At 44.0% G+C, this 16,543-nt stretch overlaps 2 protein-coding genes across 5 annotated transcripts in view; one reads left to right on the top strand and one right to left on the bottom strand.

The window, feature by feature from the left end:
* Positions 1–2,827, bottom strand: part of Prr14l (proline rich 14-like) — a 27,859-nt gene extending 25,032 nt beyond the window's left edge. The window contains exon 1 of the mRNA XM_013014394.1: positions 2,714–2,827. The gene's annotated coding sequence lies outside the window, so the exon portion shown is untranslated. The remainder of the gene's footprint in view (positions 1–2,713) is intronic.
* A 2,225-nt stretch (positions 2,828–5,052) lies between these two features.
* Depdc5 (DEP domain containing 5) overlaps positions 5,053–16,543 on the top strand; it is a 135,404-nt gene continuing 123,913 nt past the window's right edge. For all 4 annotated transcript variants that reach the window (XM_013014494.1, XM_013014493.1, XM_013014492.1 and 1 more), the window contains exons 1-6: positions 5,053–5,183; positions 5,908–6,028; positions 12,032–12,119; positions 12,470–12,516; positions 13,176–13,261; positions 15,538–15,621. In XM_013014494.1, the coding sequence (XP_012869948.1) occupies positions 5,971–6,028; positions 12,032–12,119; positions 12,470–12,516; positions 13,176–13,261; positions 15,538–15,621 (363 nt within the window). In that variant the 5' untranslated portion in view covers positions 5,053–5,183; positions 5,908–5,970. The remainder of the gene's footprint in view (positions 5,184–5,907; positions 6,029–12,031; positions 12,120–12,469; positions 12,517–13,175; positions 13,262–15,537; positions 15,622–16,543) is intronic.

The raw sequence follows: 16,543 nt of genomic DNA, 5'->3' as shown, positions 1-16,543 counted from the left end.
ATAAGAGTCTAAAGGAACTTTCCTGCCCAGGCTGGCTTTGAACCAATGTCCTCAAATGTCAGCCTCCTGAGTAGCTAGGATTACAGGCATGAGCCACTAGCACCCAGCCAGTCTTTATTCTGACTCTTCTTACTCCACTCACTAGTCCTCTAGCCTACAAAGTGTTAAGTGAAAGCTAAATGAACTTTCCCAGGCTTGATTTTCCCTTGTAAACTAGACAAAGGGTCTCACCACCCATTAAACCCTAGGCCTCTCGCTCACACTAATCTTCTCAGTAAGTACAAGGGCATTTGGGGTAATTTAAGAACACTTTGCTCATTTAAAAAAAAAATGGGAGTTTTTCTTTTCAGGTAATTTGGCAGTGTTCATTTAGATCCTCCCCAAAACCAAACACATGGAAAATAAAATCAGAAACCTACTACTGAAGGAGCAACAATGCAGCTCTCAATTTTATTCTGAGTATTTTATACTACCAAACCCTGACAAAGCAGCAACTTTTACTTGAGTCACTCAGTACTCCCCCAAACAAAACTTCTGGATGTAAACACAGTAAGAAATAAAAAATTGGGGGTAAGGAATTAAACAAAGAAAACAGCGTAACAGAAAACCATGTACCCCAATAATCCCCAGACTGCAGGTCTCGCCTTCAATTTCAATGCAAAGGAGCTGTTAATAACATAGAGCAGCCATGCCTGTGTCATGTAACAATATTCACAATAATGACCAGACCCTGAGACAGTCACAATGCTCCTTTCACCTTGAGAAAAGGGACTTTGTCTTTTTCAAAGATTCAGAGGCTTTAGCCAATCCTTTCATGAGGAAATTCAGAAAAGGGCCTCTACTTGAGGTATAGAAAAAGAAGAATCTTATTAACAAGATCTCCAGACAAATAGAGAGCAAAGAAAGGAAGCACATAAACTAAACAGGACCCAGCTCTTCAACATGTGTATGCAAGAAATCTCAAAAACATCAAGTATGGTTTTCCTTTTCCTCTCTTTAGTAGCAGCAACCAAAACAAAAACAAAACAAAAACTGTTTCCACAAGAAGAGGGAAATAGTAAAATCTGTCCCTGATTTCTACTGACAAAGACTCCCCATATGAAAATTTCCATCTCTTTTTCAAAAAGAGAGAGGAAACCATATGCACTATTTTAGATAGATAGCAGGAAAAAGTCCTCTCCTCAATGGTACCCTTATTTTCCTTGGAGAGTCAGAGATATGGAGAAGTTGGACTCATTCTCTTGCAGTGGGTGCATGGAGGGGGGGGGTCCTGGGGCTATAAACTCAGGGCCTGGGCACTGTTCCTGGGCTTTTGTGCTTAAGCTCTACCAGTTGAGCCCAGCTCCACTTCTGCTTTTTGATAGTTTATTGGAGATGAGTATAATAGACTTTCCTGCTGGGGCTGGCTTTGAACCACAATCTTCAGATCTCAGACCCCTAAGTAGCTAGGATTAATGGCATAAACAAATGGAGCCCAGCTTTTTGTTTAACCACTAGAACAAGCAGGAGTGGGGGAAGACAGCTCTAACCAGCCATGAAGAAGTAATAGATTTCATGGACAAAGAAAAAACTAGATTCTGTCAACACATCTCTCCCTTCTAAGAGTATTGACCTGTTTCTGAAAGCTGTCTTTTTTTTTTCCTGAATCTCCTCAGTGAGGCCTTCTTTGTTAATGTGGGGAGTATGAAGGACCAAAGGAGAGTCTTTTTTTTTTTTTTTAAGTATCTTTTTCTCCACCCTGGGGTGGAGGAAGTCTTTTTTTTATCGGTGTAAAGGGTTGAAAACTCATGGAGAGAGAAGGGGAGGCCATGCATGCAAACCTCTGCTTCTCGGTGCAAGATACTAGTTTTCTTAATATATGTGTCAATTGTATTCTATGTATTAAGCATTTGCACAGAATCTCCCTTAGCCCTCCTGACAATCGGGGGGTGGGGGCACTGTTCAAATTAGAGACTGACAGAAGCTAGGCAATAAGTCAAGGTCACAAAGATTTGAAGTAGGAGACACAGGGTCGTCGATCTCACACTCCAAAAGCCATCCTCTCGTAAATAGTGAGAGGGGAACTCGTTACACACCGGGAAGCGGACAAGCAAGGCTCCCTCTATAGAGATGATTGGGGAAAGGAGCAAACGACTTGATTTCGAACTGCATTGACAAGATCTTTATATCCTGGGGTTGAAAAGTGGGTAAAGTTTCTTACGAGAAAGGAAGATTCACCACCGTCACTTTTAGTTAGGATCAGTAGCGAGTGGCCCCCCTCCACCTGGATGGCGTTAGCCGGGAGGGGGGGGGGAAGGATAGTCTCATTTCGGAGTTACCCCTCCTTAGATTAGGGTCACAGTCCCGCTTTTGGCACCGAGTAGGTCTCCCTCCGTTGACACACAGAAAGGAGACCTGGAGAGAAGTACGCCGACGATTTAGAAGCATCGTCCTCCCTGAGCAATGAAGTTGGGGGTCCTCCCCTCCCCCGTCGGAGGCATGACTCGGAGAAGCTGTTTTCTCCCAGGGAAGTGGGGAGCCTCTCCTCTCTCTCTCCGGCTCATCTGTCGCCCGCAGCGCAGCCTCCGTCCCCTTCTGCATCCCGACGGCGGGGGAAGGGGGAGGGGGTGTCTCGGGATCCTTCTTTAGCCCGAACCGCCCGGCGGAGGGTCCCCTCAGGCCCTTCTAGGGAAGGACGGCTCCTCGTGAAGCCTCCCGGCCCCCAGCGTCTTACCCTGAGGCCTGCTCCGTAGCCCGGGCCTGTCCCTCCAGCTTGGCCTCGGCAAACGCAGCCCCGCCGTGGCCAAGACTAACCTGAACCTGCAGCGCCCCAGGTTTAGGGGCGCTCCGGGCCGCAGACACTTCACCGTCTCTATGGTCCGCCCACACTTCCTCATCCGGGACCTCAGCCAGCCATGCGGACTTGCCCAAATCCCGCCCCCGCAGTGCGCGTGCGCACTCCAAAAAAGGGCGGCCCTTTCCCGCCTTCGACTCCCCCCGCCCTCCTCCGCCCCTTGTTAGTTGCGGCTCTCTTAGCCCCGCCCCTGCAGCTCAGAATTTGTTTTATCTGTTTAACTTTTTCGGGGGGGAATAACGGAGGTTTGAATTCAGAGCCTTAGGCCCATGTACACACACACACACACACACAGGCCCATGTACACACACACACACACACACACACACACACAGGCCCATGTACACACACACACACACACACACACACACACACTCCCTTTTGCAGTTCAGCCTCTTAAAGGGAAACACATCTTTTGACTGGGCTATTAAGCTTTTTGGCCTCAGCTGAGATTTCCACAGTTCCACAAAGCAACAGATTTCTATTGTTTACACTTTTCTGTATCATGTTCGACCAGTGGATCACGTTCTCTAGACATCCTTATTTCCCTAAGGGGTTAACCTTTTTTTTTTTTTTTGCCAGTGTGGGGTTGCACTCAGGGCCTGGGCACTGTCCCTGAGCTTCTTTTGCTCAAGGCTAGCACTCTACTATTTGAGCCACTGTACTACTTCTGGCTTTTTCTATTTATGTGGTACTCAGGAATCGAACCCAGGGCTTCATGCACACTAATCCACATTCTAAGTCCCCAGGTTTAACATTTATTTCCTTCTAATGTTGGGTACTGTGACTATATATAATGAACAGACGTTGATAAAAGGTTGAAGAAACAAAAAGTGCTGTGACCTGCCTCATCCTTCTTCTAGGCCTGCCTTTAAATATGCACTTCGCACGACAGGGTCCAAAAGAAGCATTCTACATGTCATTTGATCCCTTAGAGGTAAGAAGGGAACCAATTTCCTAATGAATATAATGTTTTTTTTTTTGAGTCAGCTAATAATATTCGTGATTTTCTCCATTTATATTACACTTTGCTTTTTATTCTGCTAGGCATTTTATTCTGCTAGGCCTGTAGACCTCTTGTGTGCTTTTAAAACACTCTACTACTGAACTATACCCCTATTGCCCAAAATTAGTAGTATTAGTTTTTTTTAATGACAATTGTCATCTGGTATAGGTGATACCTTTAACCCTAGCTACTCAGAAGGCTGAGAACTCAAAACCAAGGGTTTTTTTTTTTTTTTGCCAGTCATGGTGCCTGAACTCTGGGCCTGGGCGCTGTCCCTCAGCTCTTCAGCTCAAGGCTAGCACTCTACCACTTGAGCCACAACACCACTTCCAGCTTTTATTGCTTATGTGGTGCTGAGGAATCCAACCCAGGGCCTCATGGATGCAAGGCAAGCGCTCTACCACCGAGCCACCTTCTCAGCCCCTCTGGCTTTCTTCTTCTAAAAAGATGTCCCAACAAATGGGAGCTTGGCCCAGCCAACCCTGAATATTTATTGCACGTTAAACTGGATGAGATAAGGTCTTGATCTGTCTGTACTACCTCCTACTTGTAATTCCTCAGGCTTGGGTTTCTCAGCAGTGAAATAGCCAGGTACCTACCATATAGTAGGGTTACCCTACAGTTGTCTGAAATCCTGGTAGCTCTTGTGCATAAGTAGAGGAGCATAACGTCTTTTTTGGGGGGTGGGGCGGGGAGGGTCGGGGTTTGCAAAGACCCGCCAGGTGGACTGATGATCCTTCCTGGCAGGAACCAACACCGCAAGTTTCAGGTCCTCAGATCTTTGCACATTGCAAAAGTTCTCCCAGAAACTTTCTTTTTGCATTGACCAGTAGTCACTCGGGGCCAGTCTGAAGTCACTAAGCTCGATTAAACTGAAAGAGAGCTCTTTAAGATCGTCCCAGATTTTTAGGATACAAGATACTAGGTTATGGATCTGGAATACATGTCCGGATTTCCTCTTCGGGGAGGCGGGAAATGCCAAGAGAAGGCCAGATCCAGAGACCCGGCTTGACTCCCCGCCCCTGACGCGAGTCCCGGATGAGGAAGTAGCGCGGCCACTGAGACGAAGCGGAGGTTCGGCTAGAGCGGCGGGGGAGGTGGGGGGGGCGGAATGTCGTGGGGGCGGGGAGGGGGCGTGTCAGGGGGTGGAGCCACGGGAGCGGCGCGGGCTCTCAGGTGAACGCTCTGTGTCCGGGGCTGGCCTGCCGGCGCCTCGAGCTCGGGGGCGGAAGCTGCGCGGGCCGTGGAGTCTTAGCTGGGGTGTCCAGAGGAGGAGCTCGGTCCCTGGCGAGGGTCCGGCCCTCGGGGCCCGGCCTGAGACGCGAAGAGGCTCTAGAGCTGCGGGTGAGTGGAGCTGCCTGCCCGGGATTGAGGTTGAGTGTGTATGTGTGTGTGTATGGGGTGGGGGTTGGGGGGGAGGGAGATGTTGTTTGAGGAAAAGGGGTCGTGGGTTCAAGTTCGAGTCCTGACTGTTCCTAATCCACTGTGTGACCTTGGACAAGTCTCTCTCCCTCTCTGTGCCTCAAGCGGCGAAGTAGAGGCCAGAGGGTCCTTTGATGGTTGGTACAGATGGGAGGTTCCACAAAGGTGCCCCATCCCTTCTTCCTATTTGTATTGGCCTGGTCCAGAATATTGTGAGTGAAACGTGAATTGTGGAAGTGTTTCTCATTTTTCTGAGTGACCTTGGGTAAGTCCCTGGTAGTGGTTTTCATTTTCCTCATCCAACAGATGGAGTGGACTAACCTCTTCTAAGATCTCGTTTGGGTATTATTGATGTAGGCGGGAACAAGGTAATGAGCGCCTCATTTACTGCAAGTCTTAGTTTTAGCGATGGTGCAAGAAAGACTATACTTTCTTATGTTTGACCAGACTCTGGCCCAAATCTGCCCTAGTTCCTAGATTCTATGTGTTCTTTCTCTTGACTTGGCATTTGAGGCCTGATTTCATCCTAGGGTTGACGCCACCTGTCAGCTGAGTGACATCAGTATATTCAGTGGCCTAAAATCCAAGAGCAATTGCAATACATTGTGACATTCCCGGCCTTTTTTTGTTTATGTTTCAATGGCAGGGCGGCAAGATGACTTCTTTGCTCCGAGATTGGAACAGCTGAAGGCTGGAACCATAGGACAAGATGAGAACCACAAAGGTTTACAAACTCGTCATCCACAAGAAGGGCTTCGGAGGAAGTGGTCAGTATAGACTGGTCTTTGTGGGTTATGCAGGTTGATTGAAATTCTGATGTGCCCAGTACTTTGAAAATGCCACACCAACTTGTGATAACAGAAGCTAGACAGGTAGTTTAACTAAGTGAAGCAGTCACTATGGTACAACAGGAATGTTAAGAATCTGAGAGCGCAGTGCCATTCTGTAAGCATTTGTATTCAGGTGGAACACAACTGGTAAAGGGCTTGACTCACATGCACAAGATCGTGGGTTCAAAGCTGGGTGCTGGTGACTCACAACTGTACCCCTAGCTGCTCAGGAGGTTGGGATTTGAGGATTTTGGTTTGAAGCCAGCCTGGGCAGGAAAGTATGTGAGCGTTTTATTTCCAGTTAACTACCAGAAAGCTGGGAGTGGAGCTGTAGCTTAAGTGGTAGACAATCATCCTTGACCAGAAAAGCTAAGGGACAATGACTAGGTCCTGTGTTCAAGTGCCAGTACTGGTGCAGACGTGTACACACATGACACACACACACACACACACACGGGGGGGGCACACTCGATTTAATTTCCAATAGGGTGAGGGATTTGCATTTAGAATCCTTCCTCCTTTCTTCTAGTTTTTTTGTTTTTTGAACCTAGTCTGACTGATCTGGAACTCACTGTGTAGCCCAGGCTGTCTTCAAACAAGCCTTCTGTCTTATCTTCATCTGTCTTGTACCACCCCTGGCTTTGTGTTCTAACTTCTATTTTTTTTTCCTTCAGTTGTGGGCCCTGAACTCTAGGCGTGGGTGCTGTCCCTCAGCTCTTCAGCTGAAGGCTAACACTCTACCACTTAGCCCCACTTCTAGCTTTTTCTGCTTATGTGTTGAGGAATTGAACCCAGGGCCTCATGTATACAAGGCAAGCACTCTACCACTGAGCTGCCTTCCCAGCCCCTGTGTTCTAACTTCTAAAGAATACTGTGAAGCTGGGTGCCAGTGACTCATGCCTATAATCCTAGCTACTCAGGAGGTTGAGATCTGTGGATAATGGTTCAAAGCCAGTCCGGGCAAGGATAGTCCATAAGACTCTTTTTTTTTTATTTTTAATGCCGGTCGTGGGGCCTGAACTCTGGGCCTGGGTGCTGTCCCTCAGCTCTTCAGCTCAATGGCTAGTGGTCTACCACTTGAGCCACAGCACCACTTCCAGCTTTTCTTTTCTGCTTATGTAGTGCTGAGTAATTGAACCCAGGGCCTCATGGATACAAGGCAAACACTCTACCACTGAGCCACCTTCCCAGCTCCCTCCTCCTCCCCAGACTCTTATCTCCAATTTACTACCAGAAAATTGAAAGTGGCACTGTGGCTTAAGTGGTAGAGCACTCATCTTGAGCTGAAGAGCGTCTAGGCTCAGTTCAAGTCCGATGACTGACCAAAAAAAAAAAAAAAAGAATACTGTGAATCTTTTCAGGTTACTACCTTTCATTTATTTGTGTTTGTATTATGTATGTAAAATTCTAGCTTGCAGTAGTTGGATAAAAGAAACTAAAATGATACTTCTGTTTTTTTTTGTTTGTTTGTTTTGTTTTTTGTGGGTTGTAGGGCTTGAACTCTGGGCCTGGGTGCTGTCCCTCAGCATTTCAGTTCAAGGTTAGCACTCTACCATTTGAACCACAGTACCACATCCCAGCCAGCCATTGTGCTTCCCCCATTGCTGGGATAATAGTCATGCAACAATCCAGTAAGCTATTTTTTTTTTTTTTTTGTCGGTTTTGGGGCTGAACTCTGGGCCTGGGCACTGTCCCTCAGCTCTTCAGCTCAAGGCTAGCGCTCTACCACTTGAGCCACAGTGCCACTTCCAGCTTTTTTCTGCTTATGTGGTGCTGAGGAATTGAACCCAGGGCCTCATGCATGCAAGGCAAACACTCTACCACTGAGCCAACTTCCCAGCCCCTCAGTCAGCTATTTTTTGAAACGGAGTCTCAACTTCTTGTTGCCTCTGTTGGCCTCAAACAATTCCTTTGATCTTTGCCTCCCAATAGTTTCTCTTTGTCTTTGTGTGTGTGTGTGCGTGTGTGCGTGTGTGTGTGTGTGTGTATGTGTGGGTGTATATACCCATGCACACGATACTGGGCTTGAACTCTGGGCCTTGTGTTCTCACTTGGATTTTTCTGCTCATGGCTGGTGGTCTACCACTTGGGCCACACCTCCACTTATTTTTATTTTTTCTGGTCAATTGGAGCTAAGATTCTCCGAGATTTTTTGGCTTTGACTCTCAGATCTCAGCCTCCTGAGTAGCTACGATGATAGGTATCAGCCACTAGTTCCTGGCTTGTGTATGTGTGTGTGTATACATATGTATATGTCATATATATATTAATAGTGAAGGCAGTCTAACTCCAGGGCTTCATTAATGATAGGCAAATGTTCTACCATTACTGTCTCTCATTCTCTCTTCTATCTTATAAGCCTTATTTACTAGGCCTAGGTATGCAGGAGGCTGGGAATCTGAGAATCATGGTTTGATGCCAGCCTGGTTAGGAAATTCTGTGAGACTGTTACCTCCAATTAACCACCAGAAAGCCAGAAATAGAGGTGTTGCTCAAGTGGTAGAGCACTAGCCTTAAGCAAAAAAGCTCAGGGACAGCACCCAGGCAGGAGTTGAAGCCCCAGAACAGGCACACACATAAACACACAAAGCCCCCTAAAAACAACAACAACAACAACAAAATTTACTTCAGCAATTGGAATTAAGAACACAGTATTTTTGCATTTAATTTTATTGTTTTTTCTCAGTTCTGGGGATCAAATCTAGGGCCATCTGCATGCAAGGCAAGCATTCCAAGGAGTTCTATACCCTGGACTCTTGATTTATAGCCTAGTATGCATTTGTTCCTTTTTTTTTTTTTTTAATTTTTATCAGTTGTGGGGCCTGAACTCTGGGCCTGGGTGTTATCCCTCATCTCTTCAGCTCAAGGCTAGCACTCTACCACTTGAGCCAAGTACCACTTCCGGCTTTTATTGTTTATGTGGTGCTGAGGAATCGAACCCAGGGCCTCATGCATGCAAGGCAAGCATTCTACCACTGAGCTACCTTCCGAGCCCCTGTTCCTCTTTTATATATACGCATAAGCTTCTAGAGGGCAAGGACTTGCAAAAAGAGAAAATGGTAGTTTCTGTACCAGAGGATGTTGTAAGATCATATGTATATAGAATGTAGCAAAGTAACAGGTTCCTGTTCAATAAATGTAGCCATTATAATTACCAAGACAAAGATATACCAGGTAGGTGCTACATTGGAAACATAATTTCTGCTAAGATGTATATTCTGTATGCTGTTAGTGTTAACTAAACATTTAGTAGTATAAAAGAAACAAATAACCTGGGCAGAAGGAATCAGACAAAGGATACATTTTGTTTATGTGTATATGATGTATTGAAGCCCAGGCTTTCATTTAGACAAGGCAGATGTAGGTAGGTGATATGCCTAGCATTATAAATTATAAAAATGTGCAACCAGTAAATATTTATTAAATTTATATTGAACATAAAGATCATGAGTATGGCAAGGTCCTTTGTCCCTAAGGAGTTTTCAGTTTAATAAGACAAACATGCAAGAAAAAAATAATTAAGAAAAAAAGGTACTTGGAGAAAATCTATTGGAGGATTGGGAATGTGGTTTAGTGGTAGAGTATTTTCCTAGCATGCATGAAGTCCTGGGTTCAATTCCTCAGTAGCACATAAACAGAAAAAGCCCGAAGTGGTGCTGAGGCTCAAGTGATAGAGTGCTAGCATTGAGCAAAATAAGTTCAAGGACAGTCCAAGGACAGCACCCAGACCCTGAGTTCAAGCCCCAGGACTGGCAAAAGAAAAAAGAAAAACAAAACAACAAAAAATATTAGATGATAGAAGTTAAGGGTGGGGAACTTCACAGAGATTTTTGCCTAAAACTGTCAGGGAAATACTGTACCAAATCAAAATTGGAATTAACCCAAACCTTAACTTTACTGATTTTGTTTTCTTTTTGGTCAGTTGTGGGGCTTGAACTCAGGGTCTGGGTGCTGTCCCTGAGTACCCAGAATCTAAAGAATTTTCCTATCCTGGGCTGGCTTTGAACTGCAATCCTTAGATCTCTGCCTCTTAGGTAGGTAGGATTACAGGTGTCAGCCACCAGCTCCTGGCTGGCTTTGTTGTTTTTTTTTTTTATCGCATATGAGAGGTGGTGAGCTTTAGGTAGAAGTAGAACCTGGTAACTAGTAATTAGTCTTGGTTGTACTGCTAATAACTCACTACCTTTAAGTGAATCAGTTTATATTCCAGGTTATTTCTTCACTCCTGTTAGTCTAAACATATTGTGAGGGTCACAGGAAGATAGTATTTGGGGGAGCTCTTTCAACACTGTATAAATGTAGGAGATGGTGCTATATTTGGGACCCAGGCTGTTTGGTGCTGGTTAGTTCCAGATTGATGATATTTGAGAGAGTAAAGGACTGTCCCAGAGACATAATTCTCATGGATTATGGGCTACTTTTTCCCTGGCAGCAGTGTGATAGTAGAATGGCATATGTTATGAAACAGAGGTCCCTGGACTCTGTGTGACTCATATACTCCCTAGCTTAGCACTAGATTCCTATGCATATACTATTTTTACCCCCAGTGCTGGGCATTGAACCCAGGGCCTCACACATGCTAGCTAAGTGTGCTGCCATGAAGTTACACCTCCTCCATGTCTATGTAAATCCTAGATTCAAAATGGAGCCTTGGACTGAGAGTGTAGGCCAGTGTATGTATGTACAAGGCTCTGGGTTCCATCTTGCATTGGGAAAAAAAAAAGGAAAAGCAGGAACAAAAAACCAAAACTACACTAATAATAATAAAAATGAATTAAGCATGGGATTGTGGTTCAAACCTATAAAATCACCTATGAAAAAGGAGGAAATTGGAAGGCAAAAAGTTAGACCCTCATTCCACTTAAAAATTGGGTCATGCCCGTACTGGTGGCTCATGTCTATAAAATCCTAGCTACAGCCGGGTGCCGGTGGCTCACGCCTGTAAATCCTAGCTACTTAGGAGGCTGAGATCTGAGGATCATGGTTTAAAGCCAGCCCAGGCAGGAAAATCCTCAAGACTCTTATTTCCAATAAACCACTAGAAAACGGGAAGTGGCTCTGTGGCTCAAGTGGTAGAGTTCTTGCCTTGAGCTGAAGAGCACAGGGACAGTGCCCAAGCCCAGAGTTCAAGCCCCACGACAGACCAAAAAAAAAAAATCTTAGCTACTCAGGAGGCTGAGATATGAGGATCACAGTTCAAGTCCAGCCTGGCAGGGAAAGTTAGTGTGATACTTATTTCCAATTAACCTTTAAAAAAAGTCAGCAGCAAAGCTATGGCTCAAGTAATAGAGTGCCTTGAGCATAAAAGCTTAGGGGCAATGCCCAGGCCCACACACCAATACATCAACACACACACACACACACACACACACACACACACACACACAGAGGTAATCTGGCCCTTGCTACATGGAAGACTGTAGGTGGGAAGATCTGAGTCTGAGGCTTGGGTAAATACAAGAACCTCTCTGAAAAAATAAAGCAGAAGGAAAAAAACATGTTGGGAACATGGTTCAAGTAATAGTGTGCCTGCTTAGCAGATGTGCTACACTGAATTTAAACCTCAGTACTGCTGAACATTTTTTTTTACATTTTTTATTATTATATCTTTAAGTAGTTATATAAAGAAGTTCTCATTCTACAAAACAGTATATGAGTACAAGGTATCTGACAATATTGTCATCCATGCTGAACATTTTTTAAATTGATTAATTATAAATGAAAAATGGGACCTGATCTGTGAGATAAAGAAGTGATCCTAACCTGATTGGATAAGGAGTGTGTACCTGTCATTCAAATGAGTATATTTTTCACTTTATAAGTTTTCCTTTTTTGGAATATGTGTGTATTGGGGATTAAACTCAGTGCCTTATCCATACTGAGTACATGCTGTACCTTAGGCCTCTGTTTTCTTCCTGAGATCACCAAATTGTCTTTCAGATGATGAGCTAGTTGTGAATCCCAAAGTATTTCCTCACATCAAGCTTGGAGACATTGTGGAGATTGCTCACCCCAATGATGAGTACAGGTGAGTATCTCACTAGTCAAAAGGCAGTCTGCTGCTTCTAAGGGCTATTTGTGAGAAGCCTGGAAGGCAAGGATAGCTTTTTGCTTTAATGACTCTCAGGCCTCCTGGGACTTGATAAACCAATGCAGTTTTTTTTTTAAGTGGTTTATTATTTCTGTTTTTAACATTATCCATTTTCTCCATTTCCTTTCAGTGCAAGTGCTGTTTCTTTGTTTCTAAGGAAGTATTCTCCTTAGAAGTGCTACAAGTTACAATGTGTCCCTACTGGTCTCTTTGCCCTGGGAGGGGGGTGGAAGGGAGCTGAGGAACTGCTATTTACAGCTTCCCACATCTGTTGCTTTCTTTTGCAGCCCTCTGCTTTTGCAAGTCAAGTCCCTTAAGGAAGATTTACAGAAAGGTACCACTTTACCTCTGTCTCTTCTCTGAAACCCCCCTTTTTTTTTTTTTCTGTTGGTCGGGGGACTTGAACTCCAGGCCTGGGTGCTGTCCCTGAGCTCTTCAGCTCAAGGCGAGTGCTCTACCACCTGAGCCATAGCACCACTTCTGGTTTTCAGGTGGTCAATTTGAGATAAGAGTCTCATAGACTTCTCCTGCCCAGGCTGGTTTCCAACCATAATCCTCAGATCTCAGCCTCCTGAGTAGCTAGGATTACATGCGTGAGCCACTGGTACCCAGCGAATCCTCTTTATTATTTATTTATTTATTGTGTGAGTAGTGGGGCTTGCACTCTGGACCTCATGCTCTGTCTTTGCTTTTTCATTCAAGGCTGGTACTCTACTATTTGAGCCTCAGCTCTACTTCCCAGGGAACATAAATTGCTGTAGCAAATAATGGTGCTGCTTGTTAAATATCTGCATATTTATAGATTAGAATATATTTAATCAAAAAAGCCTGAGTGGATATATGGCTCAAGTGGTAGAGTGCTAGCCTCGAGCACAAAAGTTCAGAAATAGTACCTAGACCCTTGAGTTCAAGCTCAAGAGCTGACATAAAAAGAAAATAATATATTAACCTGCTTCTTTAAAATTATATCTGATTCAGATTTTTATGTTTTAGAAACTATCAGTGTGGACCAGACTGTGACCCAAGTATTTCGGCTTAGACCTTATCAAGATGTCTATGTGAATATTGTGGACCCCAAGGTATGTCTTTGTTCTGGACTTATGTGTCTTTTGGAATGATTGTCTCCCTTCCTCATAGGTTAAGTTAATAAGAAAATAAAGAGTTACTTATGTGTAGAATTAGATTATTTAATGTTATGTGCTTATAGCCAGGTGCTGGTGACTTATGCCTGAAATCCCAGCTACTCAAGAGGCTGAGATCTGAGAATCACGATTTGAAGCCAGCCTGGGAAGTAAGGTCCCTAAGACTTATTTCCAGTTGCACAGAAAAAGCTAGGAGTAGTGCTGTGCCTCAAGTGGTAGAGTGCTAGCCTTGAACTAAAGAAGGTCAGGGACAGAGCCCAGGCCCAGAGTTCAAGCCGCCCAGGACAAGAAAAAAATTATGTGCTTGTCTAAAAGTTATTTAGAGTCAGGTGCTGGTGGCTCATGCTTGTAATCCTAGCTATTCAGGAGGTTGATAACTAAGGATCGCAGTTTGAAGCCAGCTATGGCAGGAAGGTCTGAAAATCTCTTACCTCCAATTAATCACCAGAAAACTAGAAGTGGCACTGTGACTCTGTCTTTTTGTTGTTGTTGTTGGTTGTGGGACTTGAATTCTGGGCCTGGGCACTGTCCCTTAGCTCTTCAGCTCAAGGCAAGCACTCTACCACTTGAGCTACAGCACTACTTCTGGTTTTCTGGTGCTTAGTTGGAGATAAGAGTCTCACGGACTTTCCTGCCCAGGTTAGCTTTGAACTGTGATCCTCAGATCACAGTTCACAGGTGTGAGCCACCAGCACCCGGCAGCACTGTGACCCAAAGTGGTAGAGCAATAGCCTTCAGTGAAAGAGCTCAGGAACAGGACTCAGGCCCTGAGTTCAAGCCCCATGACTAAAAACAACAATAAAAAACTTATGCAGATTAGAAGGGGGTCTATAGTTTGCACTTAGTTCCATTTCCTTTTTTTGAGTTTATATAAGGAGTCAAATGACTAAATGTTCTATTAATTTACTGAAAAGTCTTCCTTTTCATTTTTCTTCATGAAGTAAAGTGATTTTACCTATCATAGCAGGTAGGTAAAGTAGGTGAAAGATAGGTAAAATCCTGGTAGAGAAAATACTATTGACATTATATAGGGAAATGATGCATATATAGCTCAACGTTAGATTTGTATGTCAGAGTTCAAGACTAAAATACAGGGTGTAGTGGCATGTACCGGTACTGTAGTCCGAGCTACCAGAAAGGCTGAGACAGAGGGCTTGTTTGAACCCAAGAATTCAAGGCCAGCTTTGAACAGACTGTTTCAGAAAAATAAAGAAATAACCAATAACAAAAAGACTAATATACAGAATTGGTACTCTGGTACTAATTGCAGTAAATGAGGATGGCTGCTGTAGAATTTCTGGACTTGGGCTTTGTATTCAGAAACTGTTTCTCATATATAAAATTTTGTTGGTCAGGTTTCTGTTGAATGATTTTTCAGTAGTTAGTTGTGCCTTCTTTCCACTCCCCCTGCCAAACTTTGTTTTCTTTTCTTTTTCCCATGGTGAGTGGGCATTATCTAGTTACTACACAACGTGACAAATTGGGAGGGAATGAGAGGGAAAGAGGGAATAGCTTACATTAAGCAAAAGAAAAGAAATATATGTATCACCCGATGTGGAAGAAATAGTTGCATTGTCAAAGCTCTTACAATTCACAAACATTATAGTCCATGATAATAGCAATTTGCCTTGTGAAGGTGTTTGTGAACTGAGCGCTGGTGGCTCATGCCTATGATCCTAGCTACTCAGGAGGCTGAGATCTGAGGATCACAGTTCAAAGCCAGCCTGAGCAGGAAAGTCTGAAACTCTCATCTCCAATAAACTACCAAAGTGGTGCTGTGGCTCAAGTGGTAGAATGCTATCCTTGAACTGAAGAGCTGAGGGACAGCGCCCAGACCCAGAGTTCAGGCTCCAAGATGGACAAAAAAACCAATTTGTTGGGGCTGGGAAGGTGGCTCAGTGGTAGGTGCTTGCCTTGCATGCATGAGGCCCTGGGTTTGATTCCTCAGCACCACATAAGCAGGAAAAGCTGGAAGTGGCGCTGTGGCTCCAGTGGTAGGACGCTAGCCTTGAGCTGAAGAGCTGAGAGACAGTGCCCAGGCCCAGAGTTCAGGCCCCACAACAGACAAAACAAAACAAAACAAATTGTTTGTGACTTTAAATATCACTATCCCACAATACTGTAAAATTTATGTAATCACTTAATCTCAATAAAAAATTATTTTTAAAAATGTGAAATTAATTAAGAAAAATATGTTTGATTATCCCTTTTAGGATGTGACCCTTGACCTAGTGGAATTAACTTTTAAGGATCAATATATTGGCCGAGGGGATATGTGGCGACTAAAGAAAAGTTTGGTAAGATGTGACTTAAAAAGAAAAAGTCTTGCATTTTTCCATTATGTGAATAATCCTTGTTTATGACAGAGATTTAGAAGATCTAGTAAGAAGAGTATAAAATAATTTCTGATTTTAATATATTTTAGTATATTCAAACACTTCCATTCTCATTATAGTTGCTTTTATCTACATATTGTGTTTTATATATATGTATATACACACACACATATACATGGACATATATAACTATACATACATATATACATACATACACACACACACACACACACACACATACACACTCTGAATTGTAGGCTTGCAAAGGATGTTATATTATTACTTTTTTTTTTTTTTGCCAGTCCTGGGCTTGAACTCAGGGCTAGCACTGTACCACTTGAGCTGTAGCACCAATTCCAGCTTTTTCTGTGTATGTGGTACTGAGGAATCGAACTCAGGGCTTCATACATGCTAGGTAAGCACTCTTCCACTAAGCTACATTCTCAGTCCCACTATTACCTACTATTACTTTTGAATGTGCTTTCGCTTTCTGTCACTTGGTTTCACTAGCTTCTCCTAATTCCTCCTTCTGAATGGATATGTATTATCTCTCATCTATAGATGGAAAACTGAAATGGAAAAGCTAAGGGATTGCTTAAGGCTAGATAGCTAATTAGCATTTGATGCTGGGCTACAATCCTGATCTTTGGCTTCTGGCACAGATTTTTTCTTTTTTTTTTTTGGGTGGGGTCATGAGGCCTGAACTCAGGGCCTGGGCACTGTCCCTCAGCTCTTCAGCTCAAGGCTAGCACTCTACCACGTGAGCCACAGCACCACTTCCGGTTTTTTCTTTTTGCTTATGTGGTGCTGAGGAATCGAACCCAGGGCCTCAGGCATGCAAGGCAAGCGCTCTACCACTGAGCCACCTTCCCAGCCCCAGATT

The sequence above is a fragment of the Dipodomys ordii genome, unplaced genomic scaffold (assembly GCF_000151885.1).
Source record: "Dipodomys ordii isolate 6190 unplaced genomic scaffold, Dord_2.0 Scaffold23, whole genome shotgun sequence".
In the NCBI taxonomy this organism is placed as follows: Eukaryota; Metazoa; Chordata; class Mammalia; order Rodentia; family Heteromyidae; genus Dipodomys; species Dipodomys ordii.
Note: the sequence above shows the minus strand (reverse complement) of the source record. Positions and strands in the feature narration are given on the sequence as shown.